The 26153-nt window shown below is 36.0% G+C and overlaps 1 protein-coding gene across 5 annotated transcripts in view; it reads left to right on the top strand.

Annotated features, from left to right (window-relative positions):
* The window catches only part of RAP1GDS1 (Rap1 GTPase-GDP dissociation stimulator 1), a 164797-nt gene extending 139763 nt beyond the window's left edge, over window positions 1–25034 (top strand). For 4 of the 5 annotated variants that reach the window (XM_040237819.1, XM_040237815.1, XM_040237814.1 and 1 more), the window contains 8 exons: window positions 2114–2257; window positions 2722–2853; window positions 7726–7860; window positions 9261–9386; window positions 10124–10263; window positions 12169–12295; window positions 16687–16815; window positions 23264–25034. In XM_040237819.1, the coding sequence (XP_040093753.1) occupies window positions 2114–2257; window positions 2722–2853; window positions 7726–7860; window positions 9261–9386; window positions 10124–10263; window positions 12169–12295; window positions 16687–16815; window positions 23264–23391 (1061 nt within the window). In that variant the 3' untranslated portion in view covers window positions 23392–25034. The remainder of the gene's footprint in view (window positions 1–2113; window positions 2258–2721; window positions 2854–7725; window positions 7861–9260; window positions 9387–10123; window positions 10264–12168; window positions 12296–16686; window positions 16816–23263) is intronic. The other variant, XM_040237817.1, reaches the window with a different exon arrangement.
* Window positions 25035–26153: the final 1119 nt, after the last annotated feature.

Below are 26153 nucleotides of genomic sequence, written 5' to 3'. Positions count from 1 at the left end.
GCTGTCCCACTGCAGTATTCTGGCCTAGAGAATTCCATGGACTGTATAGTCCATGGGGTTGCAGAGTCAGACACAACTGAGCAACTTTCACACTTAAGCATAATGTATATTTATGCGCTTTGTTGAATTTGTGGGATTTTTCCACCACTTAGAAAAGATTTTTAAATATACATTCATACAGATATACACATACATATATATATATATATAAACATGATACATAAATGGTAGTGATATAAGTAGATGTCCTTGGGCATAATGGTACTGATAAAAGTGTGCTAGACTGTCTGCTTTGGCGGAATGCCTTGCTAATCCTTTTTAATAAGGCATTTTAAGCATCCCATATATATATGTGATTACAGTTAAACTGTGAGAAGAAAGATCTCATAGTTTAACCTTAGCACATGTTATATTTTCTGCATGCCTTAGATCTTATGGGAGAAATTTATTTGTCATCTCATTTGGTGGTTTGGCCAAATAGGAAATGTTCATTGTGACCTTCAGGTAGTTTTATGCCAGAGAACAACCTGTAACCTTCCTTGCAGTATTTCATAATAACTTTTTATTTATTTGTTTTGTTCTCCATGTCTTCACTTGTGTTTTATAACTATGAAGTGGACTGAATGATAACTTTGAAAATTTGTGTCTGGACTATCCTTAGCATATCATCCTTGGTTTTCCTTGTGTGCAAAGGAGAGTGAGTCCAACATTTAAACTGGGATTTCTATAATTCAAGGTTTTTTGTATTTTTAAGGCTTTTTCGTCATGGCATTCTAGTCACTGCATATTTCTAGTTCTATCATTCTGTAACCAAGGAAACGCCCTACTTTCAGCATGGCACAGTGCAAGTATAACTTTTAAAAAAAATATTCTAGGTTGAATATTCTGTGTATTCTGAAATAATATGCCAAAGAAGATCAGTGGTCCTAGTGATAGGGAAAAAAGGCCAAATTTTTATACATTAAAATGGTCTGAATGAAAAAGTCTTAAGTTTGGGGGGGAAAAAAAAAGTTTGTTTCTCCCAAATAACAAGCTTACACTGCCCTTGCTGTAGATATATGCATATACAGCTTAGGGAAACTGAAGACTAAAATAAAATCCAATTAAACAATAAAATTTAAGTTTGAAAATATCTGTGTAGCTACTGTATTTCTAAGGTCAGTTGATCAACATTTATCTTAAGCAGTATCAAATATACCCAAAATATTTAAGTAGACCAATTTAGGTTAAAACACAAGGATGCATGAAGTTTATACAATATCTGCTGAATTGGGGGAGAGAGAGATGAATGTGAATATAAAATCTTCAGTGAAATATGTTCTATAATGAAAGAATATTTGAGATATTAGTATAAACAATATTGATTCGATAGACAAATATAGTTTGCTATGAAGATAGTGTTTTAAAATACAATTGGGATGTAAAATCTGTTTAAAATTCCTTAGTTATCCATCAAAAAAATTCAAAGTTATTTTTTCTTTCCACTTTTACTATGAAAATTTAAGAACCTATTCAAATGTAGAGCAAATATAATATAATGAACCACATTCCCACCACTTGAGGAAGCTTCAAATTAATGAGGACCTGAAGCTCTTTTTTAAAACATGACTTTCCAAGTTCAGAAAGTTACAAATTAACTGCCTTAGAAAAATGACAGTGTACAAATATGAATCCAAATATACATACCTTGTGATATACTTTGAAATTTACTAATACCTCTTCAGATTCCATTAGTGGATATATTTTAACTATATCATCTGTGTGTGTTTTATTTTAAACAGTGTAGGATATTTTATAGTGTTGCCTTTTAAATGTGAGTATAATCTCTAGAATAACAGTAGATATTACTTGGCTTCAGAGCTGAGAATCAATTTGTTTAGGTGCTGCCAGACATTCTGAAAAGTGACATAATATCAAATGGAAAAATGAAATAAAGCTCTTGTGTATTTAAGCTGCACTGTCTGATACTTCCTTTTGAAACTCAAATCTTCAAAGGAGTATTATCTAAATCATGTACTTTCTTGGTGTCTTATAATTCTTAATAATAAATTGCCTATACCAGAACTCTTATTTCATCTTAAATTTTGGTTATTTTGTTCACATTATTCTTTAGATGCTATTAAACTACAGCTTGTTGAATCAGGCCTGGTAGAATGTCTACTGGAGATTGTTCAGCAGAAAGTGGATAGTGACAAAGAGGAGGATATTGCTGAGCTCAAAACCGCTTCGGATCTAATGGTTTTATTACTTCTTGGAGGTGAGTTATAGTTTATGTCAATAAAAAAACATGATTGTCAGAATTTTTTAAATTTATTGTCTCTTTTATAAATACTTCATTAGGCATTTTCTCTCATTTTCCTGTCACATTTAATCTTGTTGATGTGATGATTTTGAAACACATCATAAAGAGAACTAGAGATAATGAACCTGGACAGGAGGAGTCTTTAGTGTCTTACGCAGTTTTTAAAGAGCTGTCATTTAGAAGAGACAGCTATGGTGCCAAAGGTCTAAAAGCTAGATGGCTACTTGGGATTTAGAATAGAAAAATTCTAAACCCTTTTGTCCAGTCTCTACTAAAAGTTTATTCTAAAAAGAGCCATTACTTCTCCCTTTATGAATTGTGGATTGTGAAGTATATGATTTCCCAGTTGGGTATTCAGTTAAGAATATGGATGTGTCACTCCTAAGTATTTCCCTCGTATCTGTTTCATTTATCTCTAGATGAATCCATGCAGAAATTATTCGAAGGAGGAAAAGGTAATGTGTTTCAAAGGGTACTATCTTGGATTCCATCAAATAACCACCAGCTACAGCTTGCTGGAGCATTGGCAATTGCAAATTTTGCCAGAAATGGTAAGCATATTAGTTCATTCTTATTAAATCAGACTTTCTATATTTTAGAATTATGCTTTGCCATAACATGTACTAAACCTAGAACCATTCAGAAGCATATGCAGAATCTCTGTGTACTACTACCTTAATTTTTCAGTAATCTGAAATACTAATAGCACCTTGCCCAACAAATTACATGTTTTATGCACTTCAACTGAGAGCTGATAGTTTAAAGATAATGAACAGTGACTTTGAAGTCCTTCTTTTTGAATACTCTACACTTCAGAGATGAGTAAACTTTAGTCCCGTGCTAATATACTTCTGATCTAGGAGGATATGCTCTTTGGATTTAGATTTTATCTTGGATCTAATAATCTGAGTATTCATTATTGTGCCTCAATTTATACTCGTATGTCTACAAAACTTAAGTGTGGGTGATCTACTGGTTTAGGCTGGAATATTTACTTAAATAATACTTCAGAGGCACCAGGCCTTCATGTATATTTCTGAAGTCTGATACTTCTGCTGTTCATTCTAGAAACTTCTTCTTATACTGTGTCTAGGAAGTATGAGTTACTTTTGTTTTTAATTTTATTTGAGTATTAACTCTTGTTATAGCATGTTTTAATAATGACTTATTCCATTTTTCATTCTGTCTTTTTGGGGACCATCATTAGCTCCTTAATGATGAAAATAAGACTTGCAAATATTGATAATTCATGAAGCTAAATGAGGGTTAAATAGTAATTATTATAATCTGTTTTATAAATGTTTCAGAAATTCTGCTTTAAAAATAATTTAAGTATCAACCATGATAACAAAATGTAGAGTACTGTTAGTGTAATGTTGGCAGAGCACTGGCATACTTCATTAATGGAAACAATTGGGGGACACATTAAGCACGTGGTTTCTACTTACTTATCTTCTGACATACTGTCATGATCTCAGCTAGAGATTTTTGGGGCCAATTTAAAAAATTTTATCTATTTTAAGAATCTTATAACCCCACTCACACCTATGGACAGATCAACTAAACAGAAAATTAACAAAGAAACACAGACTTTAAATGATACAATAGACCAGTTAGACCTAATTGATATCTATAGGACATTTCACCCCAAAACAATGAATTTCACCTTTTTCTCAAGTGCTCACGAACCTTCTCCAGGATATATCACATCCTGGGCCATAAATCTAACCTTGATAAATTCAAAAAATTGAAATCATTCCAAGCATCTTTTCTGACCATAATGCATTAAGATTAGATCTCAATTACAGAGAAAAACTATTAAAAATTCCAACATATGGAGGCTGAACAACACGTTTCTCAATAACCAATAAATCATAGAAGAAATCAAAAAAGAAGTCAAAATATGCATAGAAACAAATGAAAATGAAAACACAACAACCCAAAACCTGTGGGACACTATAAAAGTAGTGCTAAGAGGAAAGTTCATAGCAATACAGGCATACCTCAAGAAACAAGAAAAAAGTCAAATAAATAACCTAACTCTACACCTAAAGCAATTAGAAAAGGAAGAAATGAAGAACCCCAGAGTTAGTAGAAGGAAAGAAATCTTAAAAATTAGGGCAGAAATAAATGCAAAAGAAACAAAAGAGACCATAGCAAAAATCAACAAAGCCAAAAGCTGGTTCTTTGAAAGGATAAATAAAATTGACAAACCATTAGCCAGACTCATCAAGAAACAAAGGGAGAAAAATCAAATCAATAAAATTAGAAATGAAAATGGAGATATCACAACAGACATCAGAAATACAAAGGATCATAAGAGACTACTATCAGCAATTATATGCCAACAAAATGGACAACATGGAAGAAATGGACAAATTCTTAGAAAAATACAACTTTCCAAAACTGAACCAGGAAGAAATAGAAAAACTTAACAGACCCATCACAAGCACGGAAATTGAAACTGTAATCAGAAATCTTCCAGCAAACAAAAGCCCAGGTCCAGATGGCTTCACAGCTGAATTCTACCAAAAATTTCGAGAAGAGCTAACACCTATCCTACTCAAACTCTTCCAGAAAATTGCAGAGGAAGGGAAACTTCCAAACTCATTCTATGAGGCCACCATCACCCTAATACCAAAACCTGACAAAGATGCCACACAAAAAAAGAAAAATACAGGCCAATATCACTGATGAACATAGATGCAAAAATCCTCAACAAAATTATAGCAATCAGAATCCAACAACACATTAAAAAGATCATACACCATGACCAAGTGGGCTTTATCCCAGGGATGCAAGGATTCTTCAATATCTGCAAATCAATCAGTATAATTCACATTAACAAATTGAAAAATAAAAGCCATATGATGATCTCAGTAGATGAAGAGAAGGCCTTTGACAAAATTCAACATCCATTTATGATAAAAACTCTCCAGAAAGCAGGAATAGAAGGAACATACCTCAACATAATAAAAGCTATATATGACAAACCCACAGCAAACATTATCCTCAATGGTGAAAAATTGAAAGCATTTCCCCTCAAGTCAGGAACAAGACAAGGGTGCCCACTTTCACCACTACTATTCAACATAGTTCTGGAAGTTTTGGCCACAGCAATCAGAGCAGAAAAAGAAATAAAAGGAATCCAAATTGGGAAAGAAGATGTAAAACTCTCACTATTTGCAGATGACATGATCCTCTACACAGAAAACCCTAAAGACTCCACCAGAAAATTACTAGAGCTAATCAATGAATATAGTAAAGTTGCAGGATATAAAATCAACAGACAGAAATCCCTTGCATTCCTATACACTAATAATGAGAAAGTAGAAAAAGAAATTAAGGAAACAATTCCATTCACCATTGCAATGAAAAGAATAAAATACTTAGGAATATATCTACCTAAAGAAACTAAAGACCTATATATAGAAAACTATAAAACACTGGTGAAAGAAATCAAAGAGGACACTAATAGATGGAGAAATATACCATGTTCATGGATCAGAAGAATCAATATAGTGAAAATGAGTATACTACCCAAAGCAATCTACAGATTCAGTGCAATCCCTGTCAAGCTACCAGTGGTATTTTTCACAGAGCTAGAACAAATAATTTCACAATTTGTATGGAAATACAAAAGACTTCAAATAGCCAAAGCAATCTTGAGAAAGAAGTTTGGAACTGGAGGAATCAACCTGCCTGACTTCAGGCTCTATTACAAAGCCAGTCATCAAGACAGTATGGTACTGGCACAAAGACAGAAATATAGATCAATGGAACAAAATAGAAAGCCCAGAGATAAATCCACACACATATGGACACCTTATCTTCAAAGCAGGCAAGAATATACAATGGATTAAAGACAATTTCTTTAACAAGTGGTGCTGGGAAAACTAGTCAACCACTTGTACAAGAATGAAACTGGAACACTTTCTAACACCATACACAAAAATAAACTCAAAATGGATTAAAGATCTAAACGTAAGACCAGAAACTATAAAACTCCTAGAGGAGAACATAGGCAAAACACTCTCCGACATACATCACAATAGGATCCTCTATGATCCACCTCCCAGAATACTGGAAATAAAAGCAAAAATAAACAAATGGGATCTAATTAAAATTAAAAGCTTCTGCACAACAAAGGAAACTATAAGCAAGATGAAAAGACAGCCTTCTGAATGGGAGAAAATAATAGCAAATGAAGCAACTGACAAACAATCTCAAAAATGTACAAGCAACTTATGCAGCTCAATTCCAGAAAAATAAACAACCCAATCAAAAAATGGGCCAAAGAACTAAATAGACATTTCTCCAAAGAAGACATATGGATGGCTAGCAAACACATGAAAAGATGCTCAACATCACTCATTATCAGAGAAATGCAAATCAAGACCACAGTGAGGTACCATTTCACACCAGTCAGAATGGCAGCGATCCAAAAGTCTACAAGCAATAAATGCTGGAGAGGGTGTGGAGAAAAGGGAACCCTCTTACACTGTTGGTGATAATGCAAACTAGTACAGCCACTATGGAGAACAGTGTGGAGATTCCTTAAAAAATTGCAAATAGAACTACCTTATGACCCAGCAATCCCACTGCTGGGCATACACACCGAGGAAACCAGAATTGAAAGAGACATGTGTACCCCAGTGTTCATCACAGCACTGTTTATTATAGCCAGGACATGGAAACAACCTAGATGTCCATCAGCAGATGAGTGGATAAGAAAGCTGTGGTACATATACACAATGGAGTGTTACTCAGCCATTAAAAAGAATACATTTGAATCCGTTCTAATGAGATGGATGAAACTGGAGCCGATTATACAGAGTGAAGTAAGCCAGAAAGAAAAACACCAATACAGTATACTAACACATATATATGGAATTTAGAAAGATGGTAATGATAACCCTGTGTGTGAGACAGCAAAAGAGACACAGATATATAGAATGGACTTTTGGACTCTAATGGAGAGGGAGAGGGTGGGATGATTCGGGAGAATGGCACTGAAACATGTATACTATCATTAAGAAACGAATCGCCAGTCTATGTTTGATACAGGATACAGGATGCTTGGAGCTGGTGCACGAGGATGATCCAGAGAGATGATATGGAGTGGGAGGTGGGAGGGGGGTCCAGGATTGGGAACTCATGTACACCCGTGGCAGATTCATGTCAATGTAAGGTAAAACTAATACAGTATTGTAAAGTAAAATAAAGTAAAAATAAAAATTAAAAAAAATCGGACTTCTCAGTAAACAAAAATCTCGTAAGTCTGATGTGAGAAAGAGATGGAATTCATTTTATTTTTCTGTAGCTCCATTTTCCTTAATGTAGATAATGGGCTGGCATAAGTATTACAAAATATTTATAAATATTTGTAAAGAGGGGAAAAAATGTTTTCTCTTGTTATTTAGATGGAAATTGTATCCATATGGTAGATAATGGAATTGTAGAAAAACTTATGGATTTATTGGACAGACATGTAGAAGATGGAAATGTAACTGTTCAGCATGCAGCACTAAGTGCCCTCAGAAACCTAGCCATCCCAGGTAAGTCTTAAGAATGGAAGCCAACTGTAAGAGATAAAACCTATTGTTTTGGAAAGATATTTAGTTTATGTGATTTGTGGACCTACCCTGACCAAGAAAAGAAAAATCATAGTCTTCATTTTGCTTACATTTTTCTTACTAATAAATGGAGATTATATGTTAAAGAAGTTTTCTGAGACTACACAAGCACAATCTTCCTTTTCCAGATTATTCAAATATTCTATTACGTTTTGTGAACTCCCAGATTTTCATCATACTGTATAGTTAAGATTTTTTAAGCATCTTCACTTGAGGTAAGATAATGATATCAATTCATAGAATCCCCTAAAGATGACTGCTAAGAATTTTTTTTCCCCTACAAGGAGATGTGACATTTTTTTCCTTTTGGACTTTTTGTATTGGGCTGTAGCCAATTAGCAGTGTTGTGCTAGTTTTGGTGAACAGGAAAAGGACTCAGCCATACATATACATGTATCCACTCACCCCAAAACCCACTCACATCCAAGCTGCCACATAACATTGAGCAAAGTTCCATGTGCTATACAGTAGGTCCTTGTTGATTATCCATTTTAAATATAGCAGTGGGTACAGACATACCGTTTTTGTTTTCTTTTTTTTTTTAACTAGCCTTAATTGTGCCTTTTTGGATTATTAGTCTTTCAAAATAACATTATCATGGGAAATAATACAGGATATAGTTAAAACTATCCTGTTATTCTACTTTCTAATGGTAAATTTCTGGTTAGGTAAAAATAGTGTAACATATGAAAATGCAATCTATATAAAATAAATTTGTTTCATGTAGCAGATTGATTGCTTATTAATGTCTGTAATATCTATATTAACGCACTTGGGTCAAAGATAGACATAAAAAGAGACATTTATTAAAGTTGAGGAATCATGCTTTTTGTAAATATGAAGACAACATTGTCAGATTTCCTTTACAAATTGTTAGCTTTTTTTATTAGATTTTAAAAGCCAGTAAATGTGATTTCGTATGTTATGCTTCTATCATTTCAGTCCAGTTCAGTCGCTCAGTTGTGTCCGACTCTTTGCAACCCCATGAATTGCAGCACGCCAGCCCTCCATGTCCATCACCATCTCCCGGAGTTCACTCAAACTCATGTCCATCGAGTCAGTGATGCCATCCAGCCATCTCATCCTCTGTCGTCCCCTTTTCCTCCTGCCCCCAATCCCTCCTCAGAGAATATTTATCCCCCAGACCTAGCATTCCCAATCCCATTCTTAAAATTAACAGAAAAGTAATAGGATTGTTTTTAAGTAGAAAAATGTAACATGGAGCCTTAAAGCTAATAAGACACTCAAAAATTATATTGAATTGAATGATTATCATCAAAAATGCTAACATAATTTTAACCAGTCTCTCTGTCTCTCTCTAGTTGTAAATAAAGCAAAGATGTTATCAGCTGGAGTCACGGAGGCAGTTTTGAAATTCCTTAAATCTGAAATGCCCCCGGTTCAGTTCAAACTCTTGGGAACATTAAGAATGTTAATAGATGCACAAGGTAAGAGAAATTCTTTCCTAAGGTGTATGTTTTGTATGAAAAAGGACCTGTTTTTAGCTTTCATAATTATGTAATCATGGAGATAAGTAGCAAATAAAAGGCAAAAGAGATTGGTTTTAGATCCCCATTAATTAATTTCCATGTTTGTTATAATTGACTTTAAATGGAAATTATATTGCACTTCTCTTCATTTGTAGGTATAATCTAGGTTTTAGATTGATTTATTAACAGTTCTTGGAGGAATTTTTATGTTTTGGCATTTTCTATACTGATTTTACTTTGTCTTCAAAATCATTGTTTCAATACAGTGACAGTCAAAATTTTTTTAATTTGTTTTACAAACAGGGAGATCATGTTTCTGTTTACAGAAAGAATAATGAAAACTAATCCTCGGAATGAGTTATATTTATTTATTTCTAAATTCTAAACTTTATGTGTATTGATTCCTTAGAGTACCGCTGAAAACTCTTTGGTACAGTTTTCCAGAGTACTAACTACCAAGCTGAGCCAAAAGAGTATAAAGTTATTTCATTTTTTATAAAAGTCCATAACTTTATATAAAAAATCTCAATAATCAATTAGATGCAGTGTATTTTGTAGTTCTTATTTAACAAAATTATTGTGTTCTGTTTTTTAGACCTGTAATTTTCCTTCACACTCTCACATATTTAACTAGCTGTTTCAGTTGATTGCCTATTATTGATTCATTCCTTTGTGGTTTGCCTTCTTTCCTACAGCAGAAGCTGCTGAACAACTGGGAAAAAATGTTAAATTAGTGGAGCGTTTGGTAGAGTGGTGTGAAGCCAAAGATCATGCTGGTGTGATGGGAGAGTCAAACAGACTGCTCTCTGCCCTCATACGACACAGTAAATCAAAAGTAAGTCTGAGGAAACCATCCATTTATTTATGAAACAGATTAAAAGAAGATGCAAGAAAAAAATCTTAAAGGTACTCCTTGTCTTGAGTAAATCTTCTTCATATAAATAATTGACTTCACCACAGTAGCTATCCAGCTGGTTGGTCACAGGAATGTTCCTCCCCATCACATGCTATCTCTTGGTGTCTTTCCCTGGAGCAAAAACAGCTGGTAACTTGGACCTGCCTGCCACCTGTCTCACCTAGAGCAGCCTGAAAGCCCATCCATTTCATTGTCACCAGTACAGGACCAAGTATATTGTTGACGAGATGGAAAGTATTGAGAAAAAATAGCAAAATTAACTCCTTTGATCCTCCTTTTACCTCTTCTCCATCATAACTGCTCTGTCAGGCCCAGAGACAGTCACCAAAGGGGGACAGAAGTGGGCATTAAGATGAACTTTGTGCCAGGTTGATTCTGTAGAGAATTAAGACGCTCCCAAAGGATTTTAAGCAGCAGGGTGCCATTATTTGGTTTTCCTAGAAAGATGACCCTAGGGCTTATTTAGTAAGGGCAAGGAAAACAAAGCTATTTCAAAAATATACATGAGAGATGATGAAGGGCTGAACTAAGGATTTGGGTTGAGTAATTTGAAATTGCTGATATTTGACCATTTTGACACAAAGAAATAAATAGCATATAGTTCAGCCTAATAGAAGCAGTGAGGATGGAAAAGAAGAGAAGGATTTGAGAAAGATGTGGGTGGTAGAATTGACAGAATTCAATATTGGGGTAAAAGGAGAAGGAGGTTTTAGAGAGAATTCCACGTTTGGGGCTTAGGACCAGGTGGGGTCATCATGTCATTCATCAAAATGAGAGACTATGGGAAGAACTGACATTCCAACTACCTTGCTTATTCCCAAATCACTCTTCTGTCCTTCTTGGAGTCTTTACCCTAATTCTTTGCTCCATTCCATGAGGTCTCTTACCAATGGTTTCGTTTAGGCAAACCATAATTCTGTTAACTAGATTAAATCAGACAGACATGTTTTGGCATCTGAATCTGGAACTCTCAGATTCCTGTTACATGTGGCGGTTAGGCCAACAAAAGCTTGAGTTTGAAGGCAACAAAACCCTAAGTGAGATGAAGACAAAAGTGAGTACTAGAAATAAGTGTAGCCATTTCTTTTCATCTAGCCTTTGCTGTGTACTTTTATGTGTGCTTTTCATGTAATAATTTTGTATAACAAAAACCTGTGAGATATACACTTACATTATCTCAAGTGAAAACTCTGAGATGCAGAGAGCTTTTGTAATTTGCTCAAAGTCAGTGAGATAATTGAGTCTGGAGCCCACTGCCCCACTGCCACAGGAAAGGACAGAGTTGCAGGTACTATAAGAAATTAGGGAGACAGAATTTTGGTCTAAGTTCTCCTCAAGTCCTGTTGTATGTAATCTTACTTTGACAGATACAACAAAGGTTTTAAGACTAAATAGATACATGCGTACATACATACATAAAAAGCTTCACCTGGTTCATCTGAAAGGCAGCCACCTGGTATTAATAATAAAAATTTGAAAGGAGGAACTTTTTATTATTATTATTCCAAGATTTATTCTGTTTTGTTGATCTCATGGTAGGTGAACATTTGGGTCTGTGGCACTTTTGTTTGTTAGCTTCCGGAACTCTCTTCCTTGATATGAACTGCAGTGGTCTTTTTTGCTTAGGTAATTTAAGTTGTCATCTTTGAATTTATTTAAAGCTAAAAGCTTTTTCCTTCTCTTCTGTGAAGAAAAAAATTATGGTTAAATGTAATGATTCATAGGGAAACTGTAAGAAAACCACTCAACAGTGAATTGATTGATTGTAATGCAGTTTATGTTTAAAATTAAAGTTTATAATTTCATGATACTTATTTATTGTAGGATGTAATTAAAACCATTGTACAAAGTGGCGGCATCAAGCATCTAGTTACCATGGCAACTAGTGAACATGTAATAATGCAGAATGAAGCCCTTGTTGCTTTGGCACTAATAGCAGCTTTAGAATTGGGTAAGTACCCCAGTGACAAACTTATTTTCTCCTATTTTTATCTTGGATGAAAGGAAGCACAGGAGTGGAATAGAAGTCAGACAAAACCTTTGACTAGAAGCATTTTGCCAGTGTGTGTCTATACTATATCTGAGTCTATGGAAAATCATACTCTATAGATTGTCACCGTAGGTGTCCCTTTTGGTTGTCCTTTTGGTAACATTTTTAAGGCAATGCTTTAATGTTAGTTTAACTCTTAAATGATATCTCAAATTTTAGGCACTTAGGGAATTTCAGCAGGCCTCATGGGAAAGTGAAATAATATTTAGAATACAATAGCAAGCTTAGAGTTAGCTGCTCTTCCAGCCACTGAGACTCTTCTGTCTACACTGCTGGTTCTGTCTCTTGCTGGTCTCTTCTCTGTCGCCATGGTTTCTATTGCTTTATAGCATTGCCTTCATTCTAAATTTTCACCTTTTATGTCACTCTTCTGTGTGTGTACACTCAGAATTCCCCCAAAGCAGAGTCTAAGTGATTGTTAGTCTCTTCTTGGCAGTATCCCTGTTACTCAGAATTCTTCAGGAAAAGCTCACTCATAGACAAATAGTTTATGGGAGGCAACTTTGTGTCAGGAACCAAGCTCTGATATGTAGTCAGCTGGAGACAATGAAAGTCACATGGCCTGAGGTAAGACCTGAGGCTGCCTTACACAAAGGAGGCCTGTAGACGTAGTAGACATGCCCTGTTCCGTTCAGAGATACTTGGGTAAATACTGTTAACTGATCAGTTCTAAGTGATGACTTATGTCCATAACGCTCACTGTGGGGAGTTCTCACTCTCACCAACCATTACCCCAGGAAGGAGAAGCTAAAAGATTAAAGTGGTATATCTTCCTCTAGTGTCAGATTTACTCAGATTTCAGGTATGAGAGATTTGAATTTTTTGTCCTCTTAACAGGTTATACACTTTAAAACCATATATAATTTTTTTTTTTAAATCATAGGATGTAAAAGTTTCTTGAATTTTAAAGCTAGAAAAGACTTCAAGCTTCCCAGGTGGCTCAGTGGTAAAGAATCTGCCTACCAAAGGAGGAGATGCAGGAGGTGTGGGTTCCATCCCTGGGTTGGGAAGGTCCCCTGGAGGAGGACATGGCAACCTGCTCCAGTATTCTAGCCTGGAAAATTCCACGGACAGAGGAGCCTGGGGGGCTATGGTCCATAGGGTCACAAAGAGTTAGACACAACTAAGCACGCACGCATGCACACACGACTTCAAGATGTATGTCACTTTGGTCACTTAAAGATGCTGTGGAGGTCAGTTTGAGTCCTGGCCTAGCCTATGATTTCCTCCATGGGTAGGGGAGATGACTTCATCAGAAACTATGATGAAGAGGTGAGAATTGGTGAGGACACTGAATGCCAAAGAGAGTTCATGACTTGATTTTGTAAAATGGCTTACAGTGATGAAGCAATTTTAGAAGCTCGTTGACCTACCAACCTGGGGTGAATCTGGTCTTGTGCCCTTTATTACTAGTATCTTCTAAATAGGCTTTAATTTTGCCTTCTTCTTAATAACTGAGCATTTGCCTGAGTCAGATTACTTTACCATAGAACTATATAAAACGATAATACATAATCACATTTGTTATCATTGTCACCTAGTGTTTCTTAGGCTCCTTCAGCCTAAGATTTAAAAATAAGGCCATACTACCTTTTTAATATACAACACACTTTGAAAACCATATTTTTCCAAACCTGTATCCTTTCAGGTTTTGAGATACGATTAAGGAATTATAAAATTTTTGTATGATAATAGTATTAAAGCAACATTTTAAGGAGTCCTTTTTTTGTTTTTGTTTTTTTTGGTAATTGTAAATTCACATGCAGTTAAAAGAAATAATAAAGATGCCTTTACAGTTTGCCCAGTTTTGCCCAGTGGTAACATTTTGCAAACCTAGTATAACATCCCAACCCCTGATAAAATTTACCTCTAGTTCAGACTTCCCCAGTTTTACTTGTACTCAATTTCTATTTATGTTAAATTCAGTTTGATCACCTGTGTAGATGTATCTGAACAGTTCTAACTCCACAAGGATCCTCCATTCATAATGACACTCATCTGCCTCCTACCCTCCTAATCCCTGGAAACCACTAACCTACCCTTCATTTCTAATTTTTTTTTTCATTTCAGAAACGTATGAATGGAATCGTATATGACCTTTTGAAATTGGCTTTTTTTCATCAGCGTAATTTCGTCATTGATGTGTGTCTATAGTTTATTCCTTCTCATTACTGAATAGTATTTTATGATTTGTATATACCACGACTTGTTTAACCATTCACGTATTGAGGGACATCTGGGCTGATTCTACTTTGGGACTTTTAAAAATAATGCTGCAAAGAACATTCATGTATAGGATTTTATGTAAACACAAATTTTCATTTTTCTGGATAAATGCCTAGGAGTTATAATTGCTAGGTTGTATGATAACTACATTTGATTTTTTAAGAAATAACAAACTTTTTGAGAGTGGATCTGGAAAACTTTACATTCCTGCCAGCACTGTATAACTGACCTAGTTTTCTCTTTACCCTCACCAATATTTAATATTATCCCTAATTTTTAAAACTACCGATGTTGAACATCTTTATGTACTTTTTTCCATCTTATATATTTCTTGGTGAAATACCTGTGTCTTTTGCCCATTTTCTAATTTTTTTTTAAACTATTGAGTTTTAAGGATTATTTGTGTCCTGAAAGTCCTGTAGTTTTACATTTAAGTTTGTGATCCTTTTTTTAGTTAATGTCTATATAAAATGTGAGATTTGGGTCAGGGTTTCTTTCTTTTTTTTTCTTGCTTATGGATCTACTTGCCCCAGCACCATTTGTTGAAAAGGCTGTCTTTCCTCTGAATTGATTTCGTCAAAAATCAGTTGAGCATATTTCTGTGGATCTGCTTCCAGGATCTTCTTTCAGTTCCTTTGTCCTATGTGTCTGTCTCTCTACCAACACCACACTGTCTTGATAACTATACCTATATAGTGATCTTCATATCAAGTAGAGAAATTCCTCCCGCTTTATTCTTTATCAAGATTGTTTACCTCTTTTAGGACCTGTGGTTTCCCACACAGATTTTAGTATAAGCTTACCTGTTTTCTCTAGAAAATCGTATTGGGATTTTGGTAGGATTTGCAGGGTACCATTCTCTTAAAGATACATTCTAGAATACCTATAGAGGAAATTATGTGACTACAGGATTTGCTCCCAAATACCTTGGAGTGGCTGAGAATAGGTGGATAAGAAGAGAGACAGAGAATACACAATTGGCCATGATAATTTTTTTTTTTAACACCAAAAACATTTTGTATTGGGGTATAACTGATTAACAAAGTTGTGATAGTTTGAGGTGAATAGGGAGGGGACTCAGCCATACATATACATGTATCCATTCTCCCCCAAATCCCCCTCACATCCAGGCTGGCACATAACATTGAGCAGAATTCCATATTCCTTGTTGGTTATCCATTTTAAATATCGCAGTGTATACATGACTTTCCCAGAGTTTAACTATCCCTTCCCCCTGGCAACCATGAGTTTGTTTCCTAAGTCTGTGAGTCTCTTTCTGTTTTGCAAGTAAATTCATTTGTATCATTTTGTTTTCGATTCCACGTAAAGGGCTGTCATACGCTATTTCTCCTTCTCTGTCTGGCTGACTTCCCTCAGTATGGCACTCTCTAGGTCCGTCCATGTTGCTGCAAATGGCCTTATTTCGTTCCTGTTAATGGCGGGGTGATATTCCGTTGTGTGTGTGTATATACACACCACATCTTCTTTATCCGTTCCTCTGTGGATGGACATTGAGGTTGTTTCCATGTCTTGGCTATCGTAAAGAGTGCTGCAATGAACGTTGGGGTGCATGTGTCTTTTGGGGCCATGCTTTTCTCTGGATGTATGCCCAGGAGTTGGGATTGCAGGGTCATAGGGTAGTTCTGTTTTTAGCTTTTTCAGGAACCTCCATACTGTTCTCCATCATGGCTCTACCGATTTACATTCCCACCAACAGTCCAGGAGCGTTCGCTTCTCTCCCCACCCTCTCCAGCATTTGTTGTTTGTGGATTTTTTGATGGTAGCCATTCTGACAGGTGTGAGGTGATATCTCACTGTAGTTTTGATTCCCATTTCTCTAATAACTAGCGATGTTGAACATCTTTTCATGTGCCTATTTGGGCATGATAATTTTTGAAGATGGTGACAGTACATAGTGTATCTATCATACCGTCTTTTCTGCTTATCAGATCCTTTCAGAAGGTTTAACATGATCATTTTATAAAAGGGGGAGCAATTTTTAGCCAGACTGTACCAGGTTTATACCCAGTGAATATAACTGATACTTTAATTATTTCATGTACCAGGTACTGCTGAGAAAGACCTAGAAAGTGCTCAACTTGTACAGATCTTGCACAGGCTGCTAGCAGATGAGAGAAGTGCTCCTGAAATCAAATACAATTCCATGGTCCTGATCTGTGCTCTCATGGGATCTGGTATGTGTTTCCTCTATCATTTGATATTCATCAACATATGGTTGACATTAAATATAAAATAATAGTAAATGGTGGCTTTGGGTTTTAAAAGCATTAAAAATTTATGGAAGATATAGGGTTACTTTTACATTGCAAATACTTTCAAAAGATTCTTAGAAATTATATAGCACACTATAGGTAAAAGTCAGTTAAGAAATTAATAGGTTTAAGTTTCATTAACCCTAAAATATTATTTTATATAAAGAACAAGTTCTGATTTTGTGTACCATGATATCAGCTAAGTAATTTGTTCAAGAAATTGGCATATCTTGGTATATATTTCATGGACACTGGAGAAGAGCATGCATCCTGCTGTTTTCGAGTGGTGAGTGTTATAAATGTAAGATCCTTTTGCTTGGCAGTGGTGTTTCTATTGATATACTCTTGCTGATTTTCTACTACTTCTGTCAATTATTGAGAGAGCGGTGTTGAAGTTTCCAGCTGTAAATGTTGATCTGTCTTTACCTCCCTTCAGTTCTATCAGGTTTTGCTTCATATATTTTGCAGCTCTCTTGGTAGGTGCATCCACCTTTAGGATCACTGTGCCTTCCTAGAGAATTTACCTTTCCATCCATCTGTAACATTTCTCCCTGTCTCTGGTAGTAATCTTTGCTCTGAAGTCTATGTGATATTAATATAGCTACTCCTACTTTCTTTTGAATAACATTCACTTGGTTCTTTTCTACCCTTTTAGATTCAGTCTGCTGTAGCTTGTATTTGAAGTGTAGGCAGCGTGTTGTTAGGTCATATGTCTTTAATCCACTCTGTCATCCATTACCCTTTTTTCTTTTTTTTTGCTTAAGGATTACATAATTTTCATCCAGAAATTGGTTGGTTGTCAGTATCATTACTACCATTTATTAGACAAGGAAGCCAAGACTGTGAAGGAAATAAGCACCACATTGCAGTGGTACTGGGTGAGGAGTGGTGAATGTCAATAGTCCTGTCTGGTTAGCAACTTTCAAGGTGATGGTATCAGCCAAGATGGTGGGCAGTAGAGGGGGGTGAGTATCAGGAAAGCCTCTCTGGAACTGAGCCTTGATGGGCAGGGTTGGGTTTCTAGATAGACTTTTTTTGTGCATACACCAAGGTGGATCTGTCTCTTGGGATAGGCTCACCTCATCCAGGTACAAAACCAGAATGGTGGTTTACCCCTTTATAATGAGAAGTATGACTGCCACTGATCTCAGAACACTGCAAATGCATGTCTGGTGGATTGACTTCTTCAGGGCAGACAAGCATCAAGGGTTGCTTGATGAGCTTTGATCAGAACAAGTTAAATGAGGGGACTTTGTAATGGCATCAGGTCAGGGTGGCTTTCTCTGCAGCTGTGTCAGCTATGCTAAAGGAGCTAGAATCACGGAATCCCTTGGCTTGGGCGCCGTCTCTTTGGATGTTGCTGATGTGGCTCTTGTCTGCATCGCCCATGTTAGTGTTTTCTGTTGTATTCTGCTATACTGACTAACGCCGCAGTATTCCTCTGCTTTGAGATAATTGCTGATATTTTCCACACATCCTGCTTGGGCAACCCCCCAGATGTTACAATTTTCCTTAAAAAGAGTGCATCCACTCTCAATTGGACCAATAAATAAATGGTCAAGAGGCTCTTGTGTTAAGTCTTTAGTTAGTTAGAGAGTATTGTCTTTGGGTATTTTCTGAATTTTCTATTTTTGTTCTGTTAGACAAAAATAAAAATATTATTTGCTTTACAGGTAAGTTTGTTTTTTTGTAATATGAAATCCAAGTTGGAGAGCAGTGGGGGGGAAAGTGTGTGTTGCTTAATCAGTAAGCAAAAATCATTTACTGTTTCTTTAGATTTTTTTTTATTACTGTAGTTTTTAATATTTAAAAAAAATTTGCCCATTCCTCTGACCCCCAATCCCTGCCCCTTGTAACCAATCTGTTCTCCGTATCTAATGAACTTGGTATTTAGATTCCACATATAAGAGAGATTGTGTGGTATTTATCTTTCTTCATCTCATTTCACTTAGAATAGTCCCTCAAGGTCCAGCCGTTTTGTCATAAATGGCAAGATTTTATTCTTTTTCACCGCTGAATAGTATTCCATTGTACAAACACACCATCATTTCTTTACTCATTCATCTATCCTTGCACACTCACATTGCTGCTGTATCTTGGTTTTTGTAAATAATGCTGCAGTAAGCATGGAGGTGCTGGTGCATGTGTCTTTTCAGTTTAGTGATAGTTCCCCTTTATGCACTTAGAACCACATGAGTGTTGTTATAATTTTTGTTTTCAAGCATCAAGCATAACCCAGAAAACGCTTGAGGAAAAGAAAGCTATTGTATTTATCTGTGTCTTTGCTATATCTATTCTTTCTTTCTGATGTTCCAAGATTGCTTTTTTATTTTTTAAGATTGCTTTTTTAAAAAAACATTCTCTTCCTGTTTAAAGAATCTCCTTTAGCCATTATTTTAGGTTAGGTCTGCTTGTAACAAATTCTCACTTCCTTTATTATTCCTCACTTATTCATTTTCTTTGAGCGTATCTTGATTTCCTCTTCATTTCTAAAAATATTTTCTCTGTATAGAATTCTAGGTTGACAGTTCTTTTCTTTCAAAACTTGAAAATGTTGTGCCACTTTCTTCTGGCCTCCATGGTTTCTTATGAGAAATCCATCATCTCAGGATTTGTTTTTCCCTTGTAGGTAAGGTGTCATTTCTGACCTAAGAGTTTCTTTTGTTAGTAGTTTTCAAAAGTTTGATTATGCTTTGCCTTGGCATGAATTTCTTTGGGATTATCCTATGTAAGGTTTGTTCAGCTTCTTGACTCTATAGGCTTTTTGTCTTTTGCTAAATTTGGAAAGTCCTTAATCATATTTCTTCATGTACTTTTTCAGTCCTACCCTATTCCTCTTGTCCTTCAAGCCCTCTCATGACACAAATGTGAGCTGTTTAGTTATATCCCTCAAGGCTCTGAAGTTTTGTTCATTTTTTCCCAGCTTATCACCTCTCTTTTGTTCAGATTGGGTAATTTGTATTGCTTTGTCTTAAAGTTCACTGGTTATTTCTTCTGTCTTTTCCATTCTGTTCTTGAGCCTATCAAGCTTTTTATTGCAGCCACTGTGGAAAAGAGTACAGTGTCTCTTCAAAAATATTAAACAGAATTATTATATGACCTAGCAATTCTACTTCTGTGTATATATGCAATATACATATACATGTATATAGTTCTGAGTTCCAAAAATTTCTGTTCTTTATATCTTCTGTTTCCTAGCTGATATCATTTGTTTCAAGCATGTTCATGATTGTTCAGACATTTTTTAATGTAAAATATACATGTAATTTGCCATTTGAACCATTTTAAGTGTAGAGTCCAGTAGATTAAGTTCATTCATATCTCTGTGCAGTCATCCCTATCATTCTCCTCCAGGCCTTTTTCTTCTTTCCAAACTGAAACTCCATACACTTTAAACAATAACTCCCTAGTCACCCCTCTCCCCAGCTTTTGGCAACCACAGTTTTATTTTCTGTCTTTATGAATTTGACTACTCTTTGTACCCTGTGTAAATGGAACCATACAATATTTTTTCTTTTGTGTCTGCCTTATTTTCCCTTAGCATGATATTTTCATGGCTCATCTATGTGTAGCATGTCAGAACTCCATTCTTTCTTAAGGCTGAAGAATGTTCTATTGTTTGTATATATCACACTTTGTTTATCCATTCACCCAGTCAGTGGACATTTGGATTATTTTCACCTTTTGGCTATTGTAATGCCACTCTGAACATAGGTGCATAAATATGAGTTCCTTCTTTCAGTTAGTTTGCATATATATACAAAAGGGGAATTGCTAGGCCATACAGCAATTCTGTGTTTTTGAGGAAACACTGTACTCTTTTCCACAGTGACTGCACCATTTTTACATTCCCACCAGAAGTGCACACAGGTTCCAGTTTATAAATCCTCACTGATACGCTCTTCTGTCTTGAGAGCCATCCTAATGGGTGTCAGGTAGTAACTTACTGTAATTTTGATTTGCTTTTCCCTAATGATTAGTGATGTTGGGGATCTTTAGTTGCTCATTGGCCATTTTTATACCTTATCTTCTTGGTGAAATGTTTATTCAAATCCTTTTGCCTGTTTTTAATTTGGGTTGTTTCTTGTTGGTTGTTGAAGTTCTTTATATGTCCGGTATATTAAATCCTTATTGGACATATGATTCACACATATTTTCACCTGTTTCAAGAGTTGCCTTTTCACTGTCATGTCCTTTGACACCCTGAAGTTTTTGATTTTGATGAAGTCCAGTTTCTCTTTTTCCTTTCTTATGTTCAGGTCTTTGATCTATTATGACTTAATTTTTGTATTGTGATGTAAGATAGGTTTGTTTTATATGGCCCTTATTATGTTGAGGTCTGTTCCCTCTATGCCCACTTTCTGGAGAGTTTTTATCATAAATAGGTCTTGAATTTTGTCAAAAGCTTCCTCATCTAGTGAGATGCTCATATGGTTTTCATCCTTTAATTTGTTGTGTTACATCCCTGGGATAAAAACCACTTGATCATGATGTATGATCTTTTTAATGTATTGAGTTTTTGTTTGTTCTTTAATTTTTATTAAAATATAGTTGACATACAATATTAGCTTCAGGTATACAACATAGCAATTCAACATTTATATATATATATATTCATTGTTATGAATTGATCACCACTATAAGTCTAATAAACTGTCTGTCACCATACAAAATTAATGCAATATCATTGACTATATTCCCTATGGTGCGCATTACATAGCCCTGACTTTAAAAAAAATTTTTTTTATATTGGATTATAATAATGATTAACAGTGTTGTGACAATTTCAGGTGAACCTTTTACTGTATTGTTGGATTTGGTTTGCTAATATTTTGTTGAGGATTTTTGTGTCTGTGATCATCAGTGATACAGGCCTGTAAATTTCTTTTTTTTGTGATATCTTTGGTTTTGGTATCAGGCATGATGGCTTCATAGAATGTTTGAGAGTGTTCCTTCCTCTGATTTTTTGGACTAGTTTAAGAAAGGTAGGTCTTAATTTTTCTCTAAATACTTGATAGAATTCACCTGTGAAGCCATCTGGTCCTGGACTTTTGTTGGGAGGTTTTTAATCATATTTTCCATTTCATTACTTGTGACTATACCAGGAAGAAATAGAAAAATATAAACAGACCAGTCTTGGGAGATTGTACTTTTCTAAGAATTTGTCCATTTCTTCTAGGTTGTCCATTTTATTGGTATATAGTTTCTTGTAGTAGTCTCATGATCCTTTGTATTTCTGTGGTGTCTATTATAACCTCTTTTTCATTTTAAATTTTATTGATTTGAGCCTTCTCCATTTTTCTTGACAAGTTTGGCTAAAGGTTTATCAATTTTTATCTTTTCAAAGAACCAGCTTCATTGATCTTTTCTGTTTTCTTCATCTCTGTCACATTTATTTCTGCTAAGTATTTCTTTCTTTCTTTCCACTAACTTTGGGGTTTTGTTCTTTGTTCTCTAGTTGCATTAGATGCAAATAGATTGTTTGAGATTTTTCTTGTTTCCTGAGGTAAGATTGTATTGCAGTAAACTTCCCTCTGAGAACTGATTTTGCTGTGTCCCATAGGTTTTCGATTATTGTGCTTTTGTTTTCATTTGTCTCTAGGTATTTTTTTTAAATTTCCTCTTTGATTTCTTCAGTGAGCTAGTGGTTGTTTGATAACATATTGTTTAGCTTCCACATGTGTATATTTTACAGTTTTTCTTATAGTTTCCAATCTCATTGCATTGTGTCAGAAAAGATACTTGATATGATTTCACGATTCTTGAATTTACCAAGGCTCACTGTGTGGCCCAACATGTGGTCAGTCCTGGAGAATGTTCCATGTGTACTTGAAAGTGTTTTCTGCTGCTTTTGGATGGAATGCTCTACAAATATAAATTATTTTAAAGTCTATTCTGAGTATTGCTACTCCAGCTGGTTTTATACCTCAGTTTTATCAAAATAAACACACCAGTTTGAGGAATGCTAATTACATAAAACTTATGGCCTTGAGAGGAATCCTGTATTTTACTGTAATTGAAGTTAAATAGAGCAAGAGAAAGAAGAAGATAGGAAATCTGAAAAGGACTCTACTATCACAGAAATTTGTTGAAAGGAGGTGAGGTATAACTTTTTTAATTGGAGGATAATTGCTTTACAATGTTGTGTTGGTTTCTGCTGTACAGCAACATGAATCAGTTGTAAGTTTGCATGTTTCCCCTCCCTCTGGAGAGGTAAAACCTTTTTATTTGCCACAAAATTTAAAACAGATCTATTTTTATAACAGCATCATTTAACCAAGCATTCTGGGTATATGCTTTGGGTGGTGTGTGTAGTAAGAGTAGAACACTCTAATAGAAGCATACCTGTTGTCCTGCTTTTGTCTTACAGAATCCCTGCACAAGGAAGTACAGGATCTGGCCTTTCTAGACGTTGTGTCTAAACTTCGCAGTCATGAGAACAAAAGCGTTGCTCAACAGGCCTCTCTCACAGAGCAGAGACTGGCTGTGGAGAGCTGAGAACTGCCCCTCCCCGAAACCCCTCTCACCTCCCCTTTGTCCTCCATCAGCTGCCTCTTCTGCTCATCCTCTCCCACATCACTTGTGCATGCGTGTAACGTTCCAATGCCAACTGAAGAACTGCTGTAGGTACCTGCCCAATAAGATTTCTAAACCCGTTAGTTAGTGTGAACATGAATTTGTCAAGAACAAGTCTCCACCCATAACTGTTTTCTTGTATTCCTGTTGCTTGAGCTCCATTAAGTAGAATGTGCATGTTGTAGTCCTGTGATGACGTAAACTTGGTACTACACAGTGACTTGCCCCTCACCCTTGGTAAACTACATACTAACGTGCTGGTAAATTAGAAACAAGTGAGAACGCAGCAGGATCTGAGTAGCTCATGAAAGATGGGATTGAATAGTAAAAATAGCTCCGTTTATTGGTGCCTGGAAAGCACAGTGACCAAAAAACCTGTATGGCTGCTTATTTGTTAGTCTTACCTACTAATGTCAAATCCGTGGTACCTAGAGTTAAATAAAGTCCAACACTCTCACTCTTTACCCTATGGTTTCTTCTTCTTCCTTTGTAGTCTCTTGAAACTGCCACAAACTTGGCAAGACTTCCTGAGGTTTTTTTTATTTCGTATTTAATTGGCCATCATCAGTAGCCTGATGCTGAAAACGTTTGTAGTTTTCAACATAAAACTTAAGGGGCTGAAGAATATTACACTAATACATCTTGTTTTTTGCCTGTATTTTAGATTTTGGTATATGTACAGTTTCACCTCCGAATTTCTTCCATCAGTTAATATTGTCCAGCACATGTCTTTAAAAATCACTTGGCATTTGTTTTCAACTGAGAAATTTGAGTATAGCTCATTGGAGAATAGATTTTGTTTTTTATCATCCAGCTTGAGAGCCTGAAGTTTCCTCAGTCTTAGCCCTTTTAAATTTTATATGAGACATATGCAGGACATAAAGTTTCAGAAATGTTTGTCTAAAGAAAGGAAGCAGGTTATAAAAGCCATAGCAGCCAGTCCAGTTCATTCTGCAGATGGCCTCATTCTAGTAGCTGTTGGCATGTCCCACCTCTGCTTTTCACGGAGAACTTCAGTAGATCTTAAAGCCTAATGGAAAAGTGACAGTGCCAAGACTCAAGATGAGAAGACCCCCTTGGCAAAATGTAGTATACTCTTCACTGCCACTACCACTACCACCACCACCAAACGGGTTTTTAGAGCTTTGAAACTCAATCTTTGTAAATTAATCAGAACACCCCTGTGACATACCTGCCTTCTCCGTATGCTCAAGTTTGACGAATACTGGCTGAAAGGTAAGGCGAGCTCCTTGCTCTCCAACACTGATGCTGCACACCTCTGAGGGGTGCTCGAAGGTGGACTTCTGACCCTGAAATAGCTGTCATTCAAGAACGTTAAAACCCCAGTGGAGGTAAAAGAACCTTTTGACTGACTTCCCTTTGATGTCCAAGAAAAGGAAGATTCTTGTGAGTGCTTATGCTACATTTACTGTAAGAATGATCTTGTTCATTGTCTCCTCCTGGGCTGGATAGTGGACTGTATTTTAGGTTTTGAAAGATATCTATAATGTTGCATAAGAGGCTGTCCATATTAATAACTAAATAAATAGTATATCAAACTGTAATGGCATCATTTGGTTTATTTGTGTATTGTACTTCTATTTCCAGCTCCTAGAATAGTACTTGCTGATCTCTGGTGCTCAGTAGGTAGTCACTGAGTGACTCCCTACTTCCATGAAACTTCCAGAGTGCCTGAACTATTTCTAGATATATAGAGAACTTGAGATGTAGGTATTTGTCTGACTTCAAGGAATTTTTTTTTTTTCGTTTTTGATAGTAGGATGTCTCTACTGAAAAGCATTATACAGAAAACCTCAGAACAAAAGCATCCAAAAATCATGGATTTGAGCAAAGACACTAAATGGGCCAGCTGCCAGCAATCAAGTTGCTGATATGCTAGGAACTCTCATCTTTGGCAAAATGAAATGCAATTCAAATCACCAGTTGTTCTACAGAGAGACCAGAGGCTGTGCCCTTAGGATGACAGGGCTCCACCAAACTCAGGATGTGCTGCAGTGCGGTGGGTGGGAGCCCACAGACCATACCATCCCTCTCCCACTACTTAGTTTTAGAGACCACCTTTACATTAGTTTGCTACTCGTAAGAGTGCATTCTGACGGAAAGATGGGAGGTGCCACACAACAAAGCTTTTATTACCAGTTTGTGCCAGGACTAGAGCACAGATGAAAAGCAAAAAGGCCAAAACTTAGAGGGGAGATGTCTGAGTGAAATGCACTGGAATGTCCTCCCTTCCTCCCTCCCGGTCCTGTTAGCTCCTTGGAATCTTGCTAACCACCCCACCCAGAGTGAACCCATACTGTGCTCAAAGCAAAATTGATTAAATACTGGCCCACAACCCTGTGTTTTCCTTGATAAAATATGCTTTGAGCATACTCGGTGGAGATGTGGAACAAAGTTTTTCAGTTCTAAAACAATTTCCTCTTGGGTGCAACAGGATGCTCTTGGATATAAGGATTAGTTTGAATTGTTCTGAAAAACGCTGCATGTGAACATTTCAAAAAGAAATACTCTTTGGTATCATCCGAAGGCTTATTATCTAACTCTGCTAAACATAAAGGGTGAAGCTGTCTATTACTTAAGTGAGCATTATCCTTCGTATCCAACTGTTACTAGAATCATTATGCTTAAAAGACACTGCTTAATGTGAGGAAGCCATACATTTG

This window comes from Oryx dammah, unplaced genomic scaffold (assembly GCF_014754425.2).
Source record: "Oryx dammah isolate SB20612 unplaced genomic scaffold, SCBI_Odam_1.1 HiC_scaffold_3, whole genome shotgun sequence".
In the NCBI taxonomy this organism is placed as follows: Eukaryota; Metazoa; Chordata; class Mammalia; order Artiodactyla; family Bovidae; genus Oryx; species Oryx dammah.
The sequence above is the reverse complement of the archived record's forward strand: the minus strand, read 5'-3'. Positions and strand labels throughout refer to the sequence as shown.